Source organism: Periplaneta americana, chromosome 16 (assembly GCF_040183065.1).
Source record: "Periplaneta americana isolate PAMFEO1 chromosome 16, P.americana_PAMFEO1_priV1, whole genome shotgun sequence".
Lineage (NCBI taxonomy): Eukaryota > Metazoa > Arthropoda > Insecta > Blattodea > Blattidae > Periplaneta > Periplaneta americana.
The window spans coordinates 171,964,180-171,984,349 of record NC_091132.1 but is presented as its reverse complement, the minus strand read 5'-3'; the positions used below and the strand labels follow the sequence as shown (position 1 = coordinate 171,984,349).

General features: G+C 35.6%; 2 protein-coding genes across 8 annotated transcripts in view; both read left to right on the top strand.

The window, feature by feature from the left end:
* The first annotated feature begins 4,160 nt into the window (after positions 1-4,160).
* On the top strand, positions 4,161-7,120 carry LOC138691917 (uncharacterized). 5 transcript variants are annotated; one of them, XR_011329987.1, is made up of 6 exons: positions 4,161-4,434; positions 5,047-5,375; positions 5,455-5,610; positions 5,738-5,815; positions 6,707-6,775; positions 6,964-7,120. XR_011329987.1 is itself a non-coding variant. In XM_069814539.1 (6 exons), exons 3-6 carry the CDS (start codon positions 5,514-5,516, stop codon positions 7,092-7,094), a joined length of 375 nt encoding a protein of 124 aa, XP_069670640.1. In that variant the 5' UTR covers positions 4,211-4,434; positions 5,047-5,375; positions 5,455-5,513; the 3' UTR covers positions 7,095-7,120. The 5 variants fall into 5 exon arrangements, 3 of the variants coding, with proteins under 3 accessions (XP_069670642.1, XP_069670640.1, XP_069670641.1); XM_069814539.1 differs by having other exon boundaries at positions 4,211-4,434; XR_011329988.1 differs by lacking the exon at positions 6,707-6,775.
* A 2,003-nt stretch (positions 7,121-9,123) lies between these two features.
* Positions 9,124-20,170, top strand: part of LOC138691920 (zinc finger protein 665-like) — a 58,875-nt gene continuing 47,828 nt past the window's right edge. For 2 of the 3 annotated variants that reach the window (XM_069814550.1, XM_069814549.1), the window contains exons 1-3: positions 9,124-9,193; positions 10,810-10,910; positions 19,001-19,267. In XM_069814550.1, the coding sequence (XP_069670651.1) occupies positions 10,830-10,910; positions 19,001-19,267 (348 nt within the window). In that variant the 5' untranslated portion in view covers positions 9,124-9,193; positions 10,810-10,829. Of the gene's footprint in view, positions 9,194-10,809; positions 10,911-19,000; positions 19,268-20,170 lie in introns of those variants that run through there. The other variant, XM_069814547.1, reaches the window with a different exon arrangement.

Below are 20,170 nucleotides of genomic sequence, written 5' to 3'. Positions count from 1 at the left end.
TTATCACAACCTCAGCGCTGCTGGATATTGCATATGTACAGCAGCCGGAACCAGAAAAAGGGGCATTGGGTTGTCGCACATTAAGGTTAGTATTTATATGTTTACTGAAAGCGAAAATAATACTCTTTTTAAAACTGATAACAATAGGGAAGAACGTTTCAAAATATCATCATCGTAGCGGCACTACTTTTCCGTCATCTACATCGAATATTGATTGTTAACTCGTGGATATGAATTTTAGCAAATTCTTGTCTGATAGTTTTTTATTAAACGAAGAACAGGAACAGTTAAAATTAACGCACCTAGTAACACATGGACATACAGCAAGTTTTTCATATCACATTTTTCGATACACAATATTGCTAGCAAATTTCGCATTAAAACTTATTTCCATTGTTTGACTTCACAGAATTCTTTTATAGCCTTCGATAATTCTGTTGAATGCAATTTTATAATGAAAAAAAAATTGATTTTCAAAATTTATTCTTTTTAGTAGTAATATGTACAAGTTATAGACACTACATCAGTTATTTGTCATAATTGTCACCTCGACGCAGACGCTCGAAAACATCCGTTCAGTCGGAAATTCCAGTCATGGATCATTATTGCCGCGAAGGATTGCTTCAATCCTTCATATTGAGGTGTCGTTACTTGCAGAGAAATCTGTCAAGCACTAGCACATTCTGAAATTCAGGAAATTTGTCGACATTGCCGTAAGAGAAGGCCTGTCACCAGTTGATATTAAATCTGGAGTTTAGACTTTAGCCTTTTGAGTGGAGATGAAAATTTCTGTCGGTTGGTTTCTTTTTTATTGGGTTATTTTTACGACGCTGCATCAACATCTAGGTTATTTAGCGTCTGAATGATATGACGGTAATAATGCCGGTGAAATGAGTCCGGGGTCCAGCACCGAAATTTACCCAGCATTTGCTCGTATTGGGTTTAGGGGAAACCCCGGAAAAAACCTCAACCAGGTAACTTGCCCCGACCGGGATTCGAACCAGGGCCACCTGGTTTTGCAGCCAGACGCGCTGACCGTTATCCCACAGGTGTGGACAAAAAAAAATTCTGTGAACCTTTCAGTATAGTTGTAAGTAATTTATAGCTTAATATTTTTAAGAGGTAGCCCTTTCCAAATTTTCGAGCTTTCCGAGAACTCTACTCATAAATCTTACAACCTTTCCAGCTAAAAGTGTCTTCAGTGTTAAATTTCTCTTTGCTGAGGATAGTCCTGTAATGAAAATTGTTGACTTATTCTGCAGAAAACCTCATGACTTGAGTACCCTCTACTCCGGTCTTGTTCAGCTGCAAAATCAGTTACAGAATAATATTGTAAAGAAATTTTAAACTCCTTGGTCCCAGTAGTAGCGCTTTGTCGATAAAAAGATCAATAACTGTTTCAGCTGCAGTAAAACATTTAATAATTTCAAGGGAAAAATTGTTCCCTGATAGACCGATCACGGAACCCTTCGCTTAGTGCACGAATGCTCTACCGACTGAGCTACCCCAGGAACTATACACGACACCGTCACAATTCTTCCATTTATATCCACACAAGTCAAATGGGTTGACAAGACGCCAGAACCCAACTTTGAGTGCACACAATTCTGTGTGACTTATATTGTGGCTTTTTGCCTTTAATTTATTCAAGCCAGCTTCACAGGGAGCTATTACCTGAAAGCCAGAGTTTAATAAGAAAATTTAACTTTCAATACTAGCGACGTATATTGTAAAACATGATATGTGTATCTTTGTTAACGATTGATTTTAACTCTTAACTAGATTAAGCATTGCTCCTTATTCCGAGTTACAGTAGCACGAAAACTGAATAGGCCTAAAGGTAGCGAATAGCCAAACGAAAAGTTTAGTTGCTCAAGTGTGACTTAAATAACTGTCAATTTATTAATTTTATGCTCGACCATGCCGAAATGTAGTAGCAGACGTTTAATGCATGTCATTAAAGGTCAGGTCTTTCGGCCAATGACGACTCAGGGTACAACTGTTCAGCCAATGACAGGTCAGCTTTCTACCGTTATAAAACCGCAAGTATCGATTATTCTCGGATATGCAATCGAAAGAGAATTAGCGAAAAGTCACGGAGGCTGGAAATCCAATATTGTCGCAAAAGGTTATGTTCTGTTGCTATAATAATTAGCATTAATTGTAAATAATATTGAAATAAATTCAATTTGTCATCTCGTTTTTCAATGTCTAATTTTATTTCAGTGTTATCTCTGTAGGTTCTTATGGCCTAGCAAGGTCACTGTGGACATCTGTTCCTCGGAAAAAATCAATACTTTCGCGTCTGCGCACATCTCACAACATACGGGACATTGCTCCAGGTCAGATACAATAAAATTAATAATATCAAGTTAGAAATATGGTCGAGCATAAAAAGTCGTATGAAACTCGCCTATAATGGTAATTAAGAAGCTCGTATGAAAATTGTGAAACTCGCTTGCGCTCGTTTCATAAATATCCATACTCGATTCTTAATTACCTTCATTATAGGGTCGTTGCATAATGTACTATTATCTGAACTTTAGCGCGGTGAGGTTATCCCGCCGTCATTGCACGTGTCACAACGAGTTAGAACAGCGCGATCTCTCTATTCTCTCGTCTAACCAGGGTTGCCAGATAAAGGAATTGAAACCGTCGTATTAACTTATGAAAATAGTTGTACTTCAGCATAAAATTCACGTACATTCCGCAACTTCCTAATGTATTTCTAGTCCACCGCTTTGTAGTGAAATCAAATCTTGGATGAGACGAGTTTTCTAGTTGACATTGTTTACAGGTTTTGCCTCAACCCATAAAGAGCAAATGATGGGTAACATTCGGCGCTGGAATCATTTCGCTGGCATTATCACCTTCATGTCATTATCCGGTTGATAAAGAATCGCAAAAGATGTAGGCTATATATATATATATATACTGTATAATATATCGTCGCCTGAATACAAGAACTAGGTAAGTCGAAATTTGCGTTTTTTAGTTGCCTCTTTTATAGCATAGCAAATATCGCACAAAATGTAATCCAGGATCTAGGTAACTGATAGAACGATACCAGCGACATCTATTTTCCAATATAACAAATAGGTAAAAGAAAACGAGACATATTCCTTAGTGCAATATATAAATAAATAAATAGGCAATGTCACAAAATGTGAAAAATCAAGTTACCTTGTTCTTGCATTCAGGCGACGATATGTCTACCAATAAATTTTAGTTCCATTTAAAAATATTAATTATAGTTCACATCCACAATGACATTTAGCATTGAAACAAATCACCACCCATTTCTTCATCATCAACACTGTCATCGCCGTAAGGAGTGCACGATGACGCTTGGTTAGAAACAACTTTGTTATATTTAAAATCAGCAGAAATTTGATCTTTGGCTGGCGCGGCGGCAGATAGGCCTATTTTAGTATCAGTAAATGTGGCGGCTGAAAATTATATCAAATTAATTCATCTACAGTCGACTCAAACCCGACACCTCTATAATGTCGACGTGTTAAGGCTGGCTCACAATACACCGGGAACGGAAACGACAATGAGAACGAGAACGGAAATAATGTTAAAATAAATGTATTTAAATGTGACTAGTCACAATAGTTACTTGTTTTCGTTGCCGTTTCCGTTCCCGGTTTATTGTGAACCAGCCTTTAGGACTTCTTAATGCTACTGCGGTGCTATTTAATAGATAAAAGATTTCCTTTATCAAACAAACAAGGAAGGTAATGAAATTAAACTCGCGTTACTTTGATATAACTGCGCCGAATACGTGAAATCTAGTGCTCAATATGAAAAATTATGACTTGCTTGGCAAGCATTGTTACCAGATCGATTTTCAAAGAATTTCCCCACCCCCCCCTTACAAGCTTTTTTTTTTTCACATTAATCCAAGACATACTAAATGAAGAAAAGTTGTCTAAAAGGGACGAATTAACCATCAATTTTATGTTAATTATAAACCAACATAAATTCCCTATTATTTTTTACCTTCAGTGAAATAGTCGTACAAAATTGCGTATGACATAGAGTGCGGTCGTACCTCGTACAATTAGTCAAAAATAGTCGTATGTATGGCAACCCTGCTTCTAACTCGGTTACGGTGTACGACCATGGATAAATATATAATAGGATGCGAAACTGCGGACAGCACGATCTAGATGCAGTATTCTGAAATAAGGTGATCAGCGCCCGACGTCGTAGGTGATAAATCATAGAACTACGTGAGGACCAGCGTTCTCCACTCTCCGATACGAAGTAGTCAGAACGTTGGCCGATGACCAGCCAACAGCGTTATGAAGGCAAGATGGATTCCATAAAAATGCAAAAGATTCGAGGAAGATGCTCAGCGCCTGGATGCAAGACTGTTAATACTGTGGGAGGGAAGCATTTTTTCTATTTTCCTCAGGAACCTATGAGGTAAGCTTTAGTATTATTATTGTGTCCTGTGTAGCCTAAACCTTACACTTGAAAACAATGTACTTTTTGGTGAAGTAGGTTAGACGAGTTGTGCATTGCTTTCTGCTAATTTATTTAGGATTATAGTAGGAGTATAAATTTAGATGGTTCCGAAATTCAGTCAAACTGTAACGAAATGTGAAATATTGACGAAAAAGAGCAAGAAGGCTGAAAATGAAACCTCGTAAACCTGAATTGTAGCATTAGGCCACATGGCTGCAAACTAAAACCACGTGGTTTTTAGTATAAACATCTCACAGTTATGGAAAATAAAATTATGCCTTCTTTGATGTAGTTAGCCATTCTGGAGAAATTCTCAATCATGTGTAGTAATAATAATAATAATAATAATAATAAGCTTAGGCCTAATATTTAATTTAGTTTGTACCCAATATCTGTTGCTGCTACCAGTTTTCCTATGGTCACTCACCACCTAGTGATGCGCATTAGATATCTCTTAAAATAACACAAATGCACCAGATAACTTATTATTTTTTTCCCCAATTTTTGCATGATTTCTATTCAATATTTCTTCTACTTTATCTCATTAGTAATTGTAATCCATTGCTTTAGGTGTTGGAAGTGGCTCCGATTTTGTGGGCTAGAGGACCGGTATCGAGTTGCCGCAGATGCCACACACAGGTTGAGAATCTGCATGGACCACTTCATTGAGTCTGACTATTATAGCTCTTCACAAAACGTGATACTTAAGCAAACTGCAGTGTCCACTGTTCATGCTAATGGATTAGTGGTGCCATCAAACCCTAAAATCCGGAGCCCACCATCTAGCCCAGTTATGCCTCGAGCGACCTTATCACCGGGGTCTACCCCAACTTTCAGGCATCACAAGACTTTGCGGACGTATGCTAGGAGGGCGAAGATTGATTCTGCATCTGCTGAAGGTAATTAGTACACTAGCAATGTTTTTATGTCATTCATGTTTAAAATTTCCGATTTCATTACTCTTTTCTTTATTTTCAGGTACGCGTAGTCTCATAGGTTTACAAGCTGCAATTGAGTAGGCTGCAGGCTTGGCAGCTATGCCTCAAACAATTCCTGCTCCTATGAGTACTCCAGCTTCAAAGATTACTGCTTCGACGGCATATGCCGGGATGAATAAAGATGCATGCCAACAAGGTAATTATTCCACTTAGTCAAGTTCATGGATTTCAAGGAATGCCTTAGTTTCTCATCAGCTGTTCTTACATTACATGTTTCAAAATACATAATTAATTATGTTTCGTTTTTTTTGTGATTATTACAGGGAACAGTATGATTGGTGAACAGCTGAGGGGCTATCAGCAACCATCGCTCCTATTCAATGTGGTTCCCACAGCTGAAGGTAAGCGATACTGTCTTGTGAGCCTGGTAACATGCTAGTAATCATTTAAGTTAATTGCCCCCTGCCATATGTCTGCAGTTTTCATACTTCATTCTTTTACAGTAGCGAATAATAACAAATCCTCTTAACTACAGGGCAGGGTGTTTATCTTGTTATATATCGATCGTCCAGTTCAAAAGTGCGACAACTCAAAAATTGCCATTTTTTAGTTATTTATACTACTGAAAGCACCTTTCGGAGCTCTTTCCGATTCAGTATTGAGATAAGTCATATTTACAACCAAAAAGAATAAAAACGAAATAAACTGCTTTAGAAGTAATTATAACTATGGACTTTATTAATTCATTATTACTACATTTCGTAATCTATTAATAATGAACTGGAAGATCGTGATATACTCGTCCTGAATACTGACTCAATTCTAATTATCGTGGTTATGAACCACAAATCTGTCCCTTTTTAGGGGATTTATTTGAAACTTTCAACTGAAGATATCTCAAAACTTGTTTTTTTGAGTTGTCGCACTTTTGAACCAGACGATCGATATTGCAACTGATATCCTGACAAGTCTCCCTGGCACGAAGTACACCATCATTCCCTCTTACTGACTTCTCTTTAATATCCCAACACCTCTGCTGATTATCCCTTTCTGTTAGTGTCAGTTGTCCTCTATAGCCCAGCCTATTAGCAAAAAAATATTTTATATTACATTACAACGAACAATTCAGATTAACACAATCAAATTTGTTGCAGCATTAAACTTTTGGATTGTTACTATTACTTAACATTTATATGAGTTATAATTTGTACAGTTAAGAGCAGTTTGAAATGAATGGAGCACAAAGTCTGTTCAATTCTTGCTTCAATTTAATTTATCATTTATTTCCTTAGATACTGACATGAATACATCCAAGATGGAACTGTTTCCTTCAGCTTCAGCTACACCTCCTTCCAAACTTGGTAAATATTGATCACATTTTGATGTATTGTCAATTTTGTAGTATGTTATATAGCCTATCCATAGCGTGCATGCTTTTTGTTAGGCCTACATTAACTTAACAAGGCTAAAGGTGTTGTCACGTTTCATTTTTTATTTAAAATAGTTCACAGCAATTAGATTAATCTGAAGTTAATTTCGTAATCTTTAGGTCCTGGTGTTGCAAAACGAAAACTTTTCTCGAGTCCTCACTTCTCATCTTCACCCAGGAGCAACAAACTAAAAATGGCAGCTCTGAAAGCAAAGGTGAAGAGACTGGAGAAAAAATTGCAGTGTCTTTAAAGTAGTGTAAATAGCTCATATTGTGTGTAACAAAAAGGTATAATATCATATTGGTGGAAAGTTCATAGCTTTTTTTTTATTATTTTATATTTTTATTTTTTTTTTTTTTGCCCCAGAAAAAAATGCTTTTAGCAAATGTTAAATATATTGTGTAATTATAGGGAGCAAAGTTACAGTATGTGGTACATGTGTGTGTATGTAAGAGAGATATTTCACTTTGGAAGTTGGGGGTTAACATACCTTCAGTTCACCTAGTAAACTTTTTTGCCCAACATAATGCAAGTAAGTGATGCAGCTCATGTATTTCACTCTGACCCTCAGTACATACAACATTTTGGTATACGTTACCGTTATGTGTATGCCAAACAACAATGTCTAAGAACCTTAGATGTGATCCTACAAAAGTGGTCTAAAATGTGTTGCAAAATAGTAGATAGTAATATGACAGTTTCAATTATCAAACATTTTTTTGTAGTATCTGAAATCCGATTAATATAATATGTATCTAGTCAGCGATGTATGCAATGGAGGGGAGAAAGGAATTGGCCACTCTTACTCATTACCTCCTGCTCTGATTGTCCCATGAGTGTTACTTGTAGGGTCCAAATCTGTTTTTGGACAGTTGACTAACCAATAGTTGATGGGTCCAGGCAGACAAGGGGACAAACCATACATTTCGATACGTAGGATATCTCATTGGAATGTGAAGAAATATGTTCTGACTAAACTATATGACAACACATTATTCAAATGGTATCATTTACATCTGTAAACGAGCACAGATGGCAGAGCATTCCAAAATATAAGTATATAGATGTGGCTTTTTCTCTTATCCGACTGGGCCCCACAATTTCAATTATTCAATTTGTTGTATAGACTTTACCAATGTACTGCACACTAAATATGTAAGTGTATCTGTGTGTATAGGATTACCAGATGTTCTGGATTTCGCTTGACATGTCCTGCATCCTGCCAGGGTTCGTAAAAATCAGAAATTGTCCTGCTTTTCTTTCTTGCCAATTCCCAATGGACAAAAGAGAGTTAACTATTGAGTTGGGGTCCATTAGAGGAATTATGTTTGTAAAATCCTTGCTCAAACAAGTCGAGTCACCAGAGAAGTATTAACAATCCGAAAATTAAATAAGGTAAAAGCTAATTTAGAATCCGTATACTTCAATTCTATTCATGATAATAGTTTTGTATCAGTTTTATTGTACAAAGACAAACAAATTACCTAATTATATAACAGAATGTAAAAAGACGTCACGTCAGGTATCAAGTTAGTCTATTATGCCCTGCTTTTATATGGAAAATTCTTTTTCATTTAAAATGACCTGCTTTTAAATTGTTACAATCTGGTAACCCTAGTGCACATGTAGTGTATGTTAAACAGTGATATGATGGATCTTGTCAAAATTGTGTTGTTGAATGTATTGTAAAATAGTATACAGTAATATAGTAATTTCAATTATGTAACTAGTTTTTGCAGACTTAAAGTGCACTATACACTATTACCTAAAAAATAAAATCCCAATTATCTAACCTTGTTTTCTTTTATTTTCTGTCCCTGTTTGGCTGTATTTTAATTAGTTACATTATAAGGTAGTGTAAAATAGACCGTCTCTTCCAACTATTGGCTCCAATAACAATTTTCAGTGAAAGATGGTGTGAGGAATAAAAATTTTAAAGTTTTACTTTAAATTGAGGGTTTGGGGCGGGGGGGGGGAGGAGGAATATTTACTGCATATAGTTCAACTTTTCGCCGCCAGGCGCGCTGCTAGACACGCGGAGTAATTAGTTATTATTTTCGCTACTTGGGTGCGCTGCTGGATGCACGGAGTAGTTACTCTTTTCGCTACTTGGTGCGCTGCTAGATGTAATAACGCCTCTAACCGCATATAGATGGCAGCACGATCAATTCTACAACAGCGCCTCTAGTATGTGTTACGGGAAACTCAGTGAGTTTCGCATCCTATTATATATTTATCCATGGTACGACTCTTTCACGGCACTCTTGATCGTATTGCTTGGCGTTTCGCTAGGGCAATAAAGTTTTGTTTAGTAGCGTTACAGGAGTTTCGTTTGATGGTGTTGAAGAGGTACGTTGTAGTTTTTTACGTTTTAGATATGAATGTACGGAATACTTAAATAAATTACTAACTTCACAGCTGTCAATTATCTTGAAGTACTAAAACGAGCAGATTTGTCTGTGTTTGTCGAATGTGCATCATCAAGCTTACGAAAATGGCTTAAGTGCACAGTAACGGAGCGGGCGTATGGTAGAAGACGCCAGCTATACACATATACCAGTTTTGAACTACTCTTACATCTTGTAGGCATTACTGTTAACTCTGATACTTTTATCTATGTTTGCTATGCATGATGATGTTGGGTTTTTGACGATTCATGGATAATATAGAAGGGTTTTGCCGAAGGTATCCGGGAGGCAGTGAGGCTTGCCCCCGTTATAAGCTGTATCGGAAATGCAATGAATATCGTCTTTGCGGGTAGAGAAAGCATTGACACAAGCATATATATATAAAACACTGCAATGAAGAAGTGAACACAATCAAGTACATACCGGTAGCCCAAGAAAACGGTGACAATCCAAACAGAATAGACAACATCATAAGAAAGACAAAACAAAAACTTAACAAACACAAAAACACGCAAAACACAACACAAACGCAAGAACACAAGAAATACATCACACTAACACATGAAAACAAAAGCACACATAAAATCGCATCTTCATTCAAAAAGCAGAAATACAACATAGCATACACAACAGAAAACACCACAAAGACATCTCAACACAAAAAAAACACAAACAAATAAATACGACCAAACAGGTGTATACAAACTCACATGTAATAGTTGCGACAAGTTCTACATTGGACAGACAGGCAGGTCATTCCAAACACGCTACAAAGAACACATCAAAGCAATAACCAGAGGACACAATACATCTACATGCGCCGATCACATAACCAATGCTAACCATACATAGAATAACATAAATCCAGACATGGAAATCCTACACATACAACCCAAGAACCAAAAACTCAACACACTAGAACAATATGAAATATACAGACACACTAAAACACACCCCGATCAAATTCTCAACACACAGATCAATTTCAGTACAGACACACTATTTGACTCCACTCTTCAACAGCTTTCAACAATCAAATGCTCCCACATAACAGGCAGAGAAGTTCGAGATGACGCCGAGATCTAGTAGGCTCTGAGGATGGTGTGATGAAGCACCGAAACAGCTGTAAGCCGCACGAACTTACATAATTAACACGAGTAAGTCCGCTAGTTAATCATTTACTTATATTCAAGTGTTATAAGTAGTGTATGCAGAATCAAAATGGAATATCATAATCATTTATAAATAATTTTCAACATAATAGTGATTTTGTCCTGAGTGAGACATTTTTTAAATCACTGGAGGTTGAAGTATTTTGTTCTAGAATAGGAAAATTCTTTACGAGAAGCCATGCGTGAACGAGTCTGAATCATTGGCTACGTGAGTTGTAAGTTTGCGTTGAATTCAAGACAGTCCCTGATGCTAGGAGGTAGCGAACCCAGGGTCTTGGCAGGGTATTGTGAAAGAACATAAAGCGATGCTAATTAGATCTTAGCAACTGTTTCTCCACAACACAGTTTTTCTAATCACTGTCAGTTACATAACCTTTTCTTTCAGTTGTGTTGGGTGTGATCAAAATGGAACCTGCACTTGATCTGCTGGGCTCACAACTACATGATGACACATACGAAATGGAAGGAAATGAACCCTTGTCGGAGGTAAAGTGAAATATCTTACTATGTATTTTGTTTATTTGTTTCTCTAACAGTGACAAAAAGCACACATTCCAACATTTGACACTTTATACGCAGTAGATTAAATTAAAGTCCCGTGGTGTTGCTGTGTGATATATGACGCCATGCGCTGGCCTGGCGCTGGTTCTATTCTCCTCCGGAAAGAAATTTTCACATTAACTTCAGCTACCAGGGTTGCCATACGTACGACTATATTTGTTTAATTGTACGAGGTACGACCACAGTCTACTATATACAGTCGCGAAGCGTGAGGTGTTTTTTTGCAAATCTCGTGATAAAGCGCTCCAAGCGGTTAGCAACTAGAAACAATAGACTGTCCATGGTCGACTTTGGACTGTGTCGTATTTCTATCGAGTGCTAGCTCGTTGCGTATTTCACATTGATGCTTGTGAAATGTTCGTTATTGGTTGTAATGAAAATGTTAATGGCTAAAATATAATAATTGGAATAATAATATGGGACAAGGAGGAGACGTTTGTAGTGCTATAAATTGTAGCAACAGTAAGAGAAAGAGGCCAGAGTGATCCTTTTTCCGATTTCCGAAAGATTCAGAAAGGTTCCTGGGTTTCCACAAGAATGCTGTGCCGAAACAAAACTCTTAAATTTGAAGTCCTTTGTGACTGTTAGAATACATTATATCCTTAAACTTCACAATGAAATGTTTCAGTCTAACCGAAAAGACATTTGATACCGGTTAAAGTTCTGTCACTTAGGCTGCTAAATTTGCAGAGAAATAAAGGTTAGGTCTTTTTTTTTTTTTCAGAGGATATATTTTTAATTGTAGCTATTAATTTTGTTATTATTTTTATGTGTTATTTTACTAAAGACGTAGAAAAATTAAGTTTGTTTTAATGAAATTTATTGGTCACGTTTTATTTTCATTTCTGGTGGGATTATTATTGCTTAGGCCTACTTTTTTTTCAAAGGACATGTTTTTAATTATAGCTGTTAATTTTGTTGTTATTTTTATTTGTTACTTTACTAGAGACGTAGAAAAAGTCTGTTACAATAAAATTTATTGATCACGTTTTATTTCCAATTCTGGCATCGACTGGAGTGGTTTGTAATTATATATATATTTTTGACGTCCAGACCAGCGCAGTTTCAAATGTTGGCAAACAAAGAAACAAATGCTAGGGACGCGATAAAATTAAACAAATGCTAAGGACGCGATAAAATTAAACAAATGCTAGGGACGCGATAAAATTGTGCGATAAGCAACCATGATTGGTTGAAATACGTCCTTTCGTCCCGTTTTATTGGTCAAAAGTAGTATGACGTAGTAAGAGTGTAATAGTCAATATAATAGTATCGCGGTAGGATTAAGAAGTCTAAACTCGCCGACATTTTTTATCGATGTCGGGTTTAAGTCGATTGCAGATGGATTAATTTGATGTAATCTTCAGCTGCCAAAGCGTCATCGTGCTTGCTTTACGGAAATGATAGTACAGATGAAGAAATTGTAATTTGAATACAAAATGTCACTGTGGATATCAATATTAATACAATTAGTAATATTCTTGATTGGATGAAGAAATGGATGCTGATTTGTTTGAATGTTGAAAGTCATTGTGGATATGGACAATAGTTAGTAATATTCGTAATTAGAACTAAAGTTTTGTGGTAGAATTATATATATATAATATATATATATATATATATATATATATATATATATATATATATATATATATATATATATATATATATACAGGGGCGGACGCAGGATTTTTTTTCGGGGAGGGATTTGAGGAGATAGTAAAAATGGAGTAATGAGAAATAAGTTTATATACTCACAATTTGTTTCCGAGTCACAAACATTTACAAGTTGGCCTGAGTAGCGTAGTCGGTATAGCCTTCTGTGCTCGAAGTTGCGGATTCTGCCCTAACCCAGCTCGATGGCATTTAAGTTTGCTTAAATGCGACAGGCCTCATATGAGTCGATTTACTGGCATGTAAAAGAAGTCCAGAGGGAAGAAATTCCGGTACACCGGCGACGCTGATATAACCTCGGCAATTGCGAGCGTTGTTAAATAAAACATAATTTTTTAATTTTAATATTACAATGGCTGCAATACAAAAACAATGACAGAATGACATTTACAGAAGAAGGCAACGAGGCTTCTTAGACATTTCATCCAGTACTTCATGAGCTTTTACTTCTACATTTTTATGTATATACATCAAGGCCAGTCCATTTAATCTGTCTGCTCCCATCGTGCTCCTCAAGTAAGTCTTCAAATACCGCAATGTTGAGAACAACCGTTCTGGTGTTGCTGTAGTTACAGGCAATGTGCAGAAAAGTTTCAGCGCCTTGCGAGTGCAGGGAAAAATAATTTCATTGCACCTGTTCAAAGATGATATAAAACAGTAGGTATTAGGTGAAGATTTTTCAGATCAAGGAAATTTCTCTCCACATCTTCAATTCATTGAAGAAAGACTCTGGTGATGCATCAACATCATTGGGCCGCTGATTTACTATAGCCTCAACAGCAGTTTCTAAATCTTCATCTGATGCTCGCACTATGTTTTTAGGCAGCAAAGTTTGTATGGACTTTAGGATTCCCTTACGATTTAAAAACCTGTCCTTGAGCTGACTAATGAAATAGTCTAAGAAGAGAAGGAAAATTAAAAGCCTAAAATACTCTTCATGACTCTCTGTCTTGAAGTAAGAACGCTGTGTTTGTCTTCCTGCAGTTCTTGGAATTTAACACTTTAACAAAGAGAATTTACGTGGAAAACTCTCTAATTCCTATGTACATTCACGAATTAAAATTAATATTATTTTTGTTTCTTGTTTCGTTATTTCTCAAAATTTCGGGAGGGGATATATACCCTTAATCCCCCCCCCCTTGCATCCGCCCCTGTATATATATATATTATATAGATCTGTGAACCATGTTTTTTTATCTATAAAAATAATAAAATGGTGCATGTACCGGTACGACAATTTTATGCTGTACGACATTTTTCATAAGTTGGTACGACGATTGCGTATCCTTTATCTGGCAACCTTGTCAGCTGTTGACCTGCATCACGATCAAGTAATGCAGAGGCACTGGTATTAATGTTATCCGGTCCACAGCTCAACTGCGGTTCTGTTTGCCTCCTCTGTATGAAACTCATGGATTTCATGTGAGAGAGATTTTTTCTCTGTGCCCGTAACATTTTGTTCTGAATTATAATTTCTGAGACATAATTGTAATCAGCGAAGGTGCTTTCTGGTGTCCTACAACAGATATATATTGTTTTCACTCAGTCAGTATTTATGGAAGTCATGCTACCACATATTGACAGATAAGACTTTGACCTTAAATATGTACAAAGCTTGGTAATTTCCTAGTACCCGGTACTCCATACGTAGGTCACCAATCCTAAACATATTTAGTATAACTTGATGCCTTCTGACAAATAAAAGCAATTGACAATAGATATCTCAGTCGTGACAACCTCATAAAATATCCTATCAATTGAATAATCGATCTTGCTACGTACAACATAATTATATTATATTATTATATTATCACCTTTGCATTGAAGGTACGAGTTATATTTTGTGGTGTTCTTTCTTGCTTTAGGGGGCTCCGCCCCCTAAAAACCCCTGTTGGGGACTTTGGCCCCCAAACCTTCGAGCAATTAATTTATAGTAATTAACCGGTCCATCACCTTTGGGTTGAAGGTGCGAGTTACGTTTTATGTGTTCTTTCTTGCTTTAGGGGGCTCCGCCCCCTAAAACCCCTGTTGGAGACTTGGCTCCCGAACCTGCATTCACTTAATTTATAATAATTAACTGGTCCATCACATTTGAGTTGAAGGTACTGGTACATTCTTTAATAAATCACTGAAAAACAAATGTGAATATAATAATTACAGGATGTGGAGTGAGTACGAAATTATTATAATTTTTTATTTTTAGCGCACCATTTTTACGTAAATAACGACAAATAAAAACTAACATGCCACATAACATTATTTTAAGAAATACAGGAAACAAGCATGAAAAATATTCACCATTCTTAATGATCTTCGGATAGGAAAAAAACGTATGGAATAGAAATTACATAGAAATGTGTGTGTAATAAACAATAAGCAAACCATCTTCGATTAATCGTTTCAAAACAACGTGAATATAGCGTGGATTGTGTAGGAAAATAATTTCTTATATGTTGCTCCCAATGTGCATCATTGTTAACTTATGAAAACAAATGAAAATTAACATGGCATATAAACACTATTTGAAGAGAGATAGGAGATATTAAGTAATATTCAGCGTTCTTAATGATCTTCACATGGAAAATAACAATGAAATATGTATAAAATAGAAATTATATACAGGTGAGCATATAAAAAAAAAGTAAGTAGAATCATTTATTTGATTAATAAGCTTAAATTACTCTAGGTTTAGTGTAAGAGTGGTCTATGTAACGAGTACCGGGTACTAGGAAAATACCCAGAGTTTACAAGTACTCGAGAGGAATGTTTGGAAGCTTAAATCAGTTTGGAAATATTTCAGAATTATTAAAAATACTGTGTCATCAGAAAATGTCCAAGCAGGATAAATGTAGATATGAAATAAGAACCAAGTTCTAGATCGCTACATTAATCGAATTACTTCTTCATGAGTGGCAACAATGATACAAATGAAAATAGAAAAGAAAACTCATAAGTGATCTAATCCATTCCCTACTTACCTTCTGAACGAATGTATAGAAAAATTATTATACAGACTGCTATAGCTCGCGCAAGAAACGATTACCGAAAACCAATGGTGGCGTTGCTGTCTGTTTTGACGTGTGTATGTAGGCACGCCGAGGGGGGAGAGGTGCGAGCCGATGGAAGTACTGTCTCTTCCAAGAAGATGAACAAATGAGGACATCGCTGTGGAGATAAAGAACGTAGCAAGAGAAAAATTCGAAGCTAATTAAACGCGCGACATATGTTTACGAATGAAATAATAATAATACCGTGCGATACAAGACACGTATTCACATGCAATGGAACAAACTAAAGTCGTAATGTAACTATCACAACGCAAGACTGATTCTATCGATGTCATTTCTCTTCTGGCTGTACTCTGAATATCATTCAAGTTATCTCGTGACCTTTCCTGTCGCCCGCTCTTCCTTATCGCAGTGTTTGATTCGCATTCCTTCCGTCGGTAATCCTTACTTGCGAGACCTATACCACTATCACTATCACTGGTACCGCTTAATAACCTTGCACAATATGGATATTTGTCTAGAAGTGTGTTCGAGTTTGTTAAAAATCTCCTTTGTTATAGAGGATTTATGTATAATAATAATTTTATTTATTTATTTATTTAATGTGCTGTACAACAGCCAGTGGCCAATAACAGTTCAGCACAAATATAACAGAAACATAAAACAAAAATAATTATTACACATAAATATAATTCCAATTAATTACAATAATGAAGATGAATGGATAAATAATGGATGAGTTTAAAATACATAACTAAGAATACTATGAGACAATGATAATTGAGTACAATGCCTAAAAGAATACATAAATGATAAATCATTGCCAAGAGCAAACTAAGTCTATACATTGAAGCAATCGAATTCGCAGCTATGCATGTTGGCATTTTTAATGCATCTGGAGACTGGTGAAAGGAATTTCAAATTTCTAATATAGAAAAGTTTGTGGGCTCTCATGTCTTTTGTTGGAATACGTAAGGTAATATTGTTTAAGAAAGAGTCACAGGATATATCACCTTTGAGGACTTTACAAAAGAACAGATAATCTAGCTCATGGCGTCTAGCATATAGATTTTGACAATTAAAATATTCACATTTTCTCTCATAACTATACACGGAATTAATGGGCAAAAATCTGAATGAATATAAGGATATAAATTTTCTTTGTATATTTTCTAATTTAGCCGAGTCCGTAGTTGTAATCGAGTTCCAAACTACAGATGCATATTCGAGTTTCGATCGCACCAATGTATAGCATAGATTAAAAGAGAATCGGGCGTGCAAAAAGAATAAGTTATTGACCGTATTATTCCTAGCATTCTGATTGCGTGATTGTAAATATAATCAACATGACTATGAAAATACAATTTACTGTCAAAGAATATTCCCAAATCTTTTACGCAATCTGTTCTGTTTATTAGTACATTATTTAGATAATAATTAAATTTCAGTGAAGAAGTTTTTCTAGAAAAGGTTATTACATTAGTTTTGGATACATTAATTTTCATACCATTTTCTTCCGACCATTTAGCGACTGAATTAATGTCACATTGAAGTGTTTGACAGTCAGTACTACTTTTGATTGTACGAAAAATTTTTAAATCGTCTGCAAATAATAAACAGTCAGAAGTTATTTCTTTACATATATCATCTATAATAATAATAATAAATTTAGCTTCCCTTATGAATAGGTTGCCAGATTTGACAAAGCGTATTACATAATTTGGAAATACACCTAAAAGGTAAAATGATATAAATTTGAAACGGTTAGGGAATCGAATATACAAAATGTCAGAAAAATTTACACCTAAGTAGCGTTTGTGCTCATTTACAGTCAAGAAAGGGGGAAAAATATATCAGATAGGTTAGAATGATACTATACTGTGTTATTGTAAATATTTCTCTTACGGGATACATTATTCCGATGGTACTCTTAACCAAAACGACTACATAATGGTGTATTTTCAGAGGGAAGGAGCTAGCAATGTTAATTTTGAGATTTAATAACATTGCCACGAGGTTTCCGAAATCCAAAACAATCGTGCTCTGTATGATGAGCATTCATGGGGTTGGATATTTTCAATGTTTCGTTACATTAATGTGTTAATACGTCCGTATTGTCGTGAGTAATAAAATGTCACATTCGAAAAGACATTTGCACGCATTTTCTAGAGTTCCTCTTTAGTCAGCTGTTCAAAGACAAGTCTGAACATCGGTAGTGGTACCAACTTGGAACCACTTATGAAGCAACTAAGCCAGGATATAATTCGGTAGGGTGGCCAGATCCTTTCCCCCTTCACACATACATCGCCAATTAGCTACATATCACACTAATCAGACTTTAGATGTATACAAACAATTGTTCTTCCTCTGACACATATCATCAAGTGATAATAGATGTACATATCAGCCAGAACCTCAATCAGAGGTATTTCTAGAATATGAGTAATATTTTTTTCGTACAGATATTACCCTGTGTAAATTAATGCCCTATTCTCATCATTGCAAGTGTCCTTTAAGTTTTTGTTTCTATTCTGCCTTCAATTTTCTTCTTTAATTTGTCGCTTGTGTTGAAAGTTAGCCAATGACTGCCACATAGAACCACATTCGCAGCTGTTTCACAACAAGTCACCTTTAATAGTACATTATGCAACGAGCCTATAATGAAGGTAATTAAGAAGCGAGTATGGATATTTATGAAACGAGCGCAAGCGAGTTTCATAATTTTCATACGAGCTTCTTAATTACCATTATAGGCGAGTTTCATACGACTTTTTATGCTCGACCATATTTCTAACTTGATATTATTAATTTTCTTTGTATCTGACCTTCAGCAATGTTCCGTATGTTGTGAGATGTGCGCAGACGCGAAAGTATTGATTTTTTCCGAGGAACAGATATCCACATTGACCTTGCTAGGCCATAAGAACCTACAGAGATAACATTGAAATTAAATTATACATTTAAAAACGAGATTTCAAATTGAATTTATTTGAATATTATTTACAATTAACGCTAATTATTATAGTAACAGAACATAACCTTCTGCGACAGTATTGGATTTCCAGCCTCCGTGACTTTTCGCTAATTGTCTTTCGATTGCATATCCGAGAATAATCGATACTTGTGGTTTTATAACGGTACAAAGCTGACCTGTCATTGGCTGAACAGTTGTAACCTGAGTCGTCATTGGCTGAAAGACCTGACCTTTAATGAGTAGGTTACTTTAATGACATGCATTAAAGGTCTGCTACCAGGTGTATAATTACTACATTTCGGCATGGTCGAGCATAAAATAGTTAATACAATTATTCACGATGTCCTTTTCTTCTGTAGGAAAGGAATTTATCGCATCTGGAAGTGTCTGGCATGAAGACAGAAAGTGTGGACCAGAGTTACGATCAGAAATCAGAGATGAAGGTTGAAGACACCACACCAGTGCCTATTAACTTTCCTATGGTGAAATCTGAAGTTCCAATAAAGGTTGAAGACACCACACCAGTGCCTATTAACTTTCCTGTGGTGAAATCTGAAGTTCCAATAAATGTTGAAGATACCATACCAGTGCCTATCAGCTTTCCTATGCTGAAAACTGATGTCGATGTAAGTGGTTCATTGTTACTATATAGATATGCCTATAGCGCATTTTTTAGTATGTCAGACATATTAACAGTATCTAATTGTATTAATTGTTATTCCATTTCCTGATATGTTCTCAAATTGGGCGTTTTTTTTTTCTAGATTTAAAATGAAATAATAACGCGCAATTATATTTCTGGTATTGAACAATGAATTATCTGGACTACACGGAGACAATTGCGTTCAGGAACAGATTTCATTTTAAGATTACAACATTTCTCATTTTGTTGTTTCTCATCTAGCAATTACTATGCTGGACATTGAATGATGAATTCAAACAGATGTAAAGGCTTATACAAAATTCACAATACATTTGCTTCCTCCACACACTTGGCGAGTTCTCGCTATCACAGATCATCTGCGGAAAGCATTTTTCTGATTATAGTAATCACTCGTTGGGGGCAATATTATAGGTTATGTATTTACGTATATTGTCGTACTTAAATATATAACCTGTAAGTATATTGTCATACTTTACAAATTACGTACGAACGCTATGTTGAATCTGAGTATTCAGATGATGAGGAAATGGAGTTACATGAACATATTTTGTTAATGAAAAGAAAAAGTAGGCCTAAAATTAAAGCCAGAAATATCTGAAAATCACAATGAATCTTACGAAAGTAAGGGCTAGTTTTGGACACTGGTTTCGATTTGAATGATAATACGTTTAGGCGTTATTTCAGATTCAATGGACCACAGTTTTTTTTTTTTTTTTTTGCCATTCATGATATGATAGAGAATTCTTTGCTATATTCTGATTAAAATTACGTAAACTGTTAAGACATATAGATACATTATTTCAAATGTTTAATCTATACTATTATATCTCATCAAAATAAAATATAGCCCTATTTATATTCAGAT

What these genes read in the sequence shown, in the direction of transcription:
- LOC138691917 (XM_069814539.1), top strand. Translation starts at nt 5,514, where the DNA reads ATGCCTCAAACAATTCCTGCTCCTATGAGTACTCCAGCTTCAAAGATT. An exon ending in TAAAGATGCATGCCAACAAG is followed by an intron (nt 5,611 to 5,737) that starts GTAATTATTCCA and finishes TGATTATTACAG; the next exon opens with GGAACAGTATGATTGGTGAA. An exon ending in TACACCTCCTTCCAAACTTG is followed by an intron (nt 6,776 to 6,963) that starts GTAAATATTGAT and finishes CGTAATCTTTAG; the next exon opens with GTCCTGGTGTTGCAAAACGA.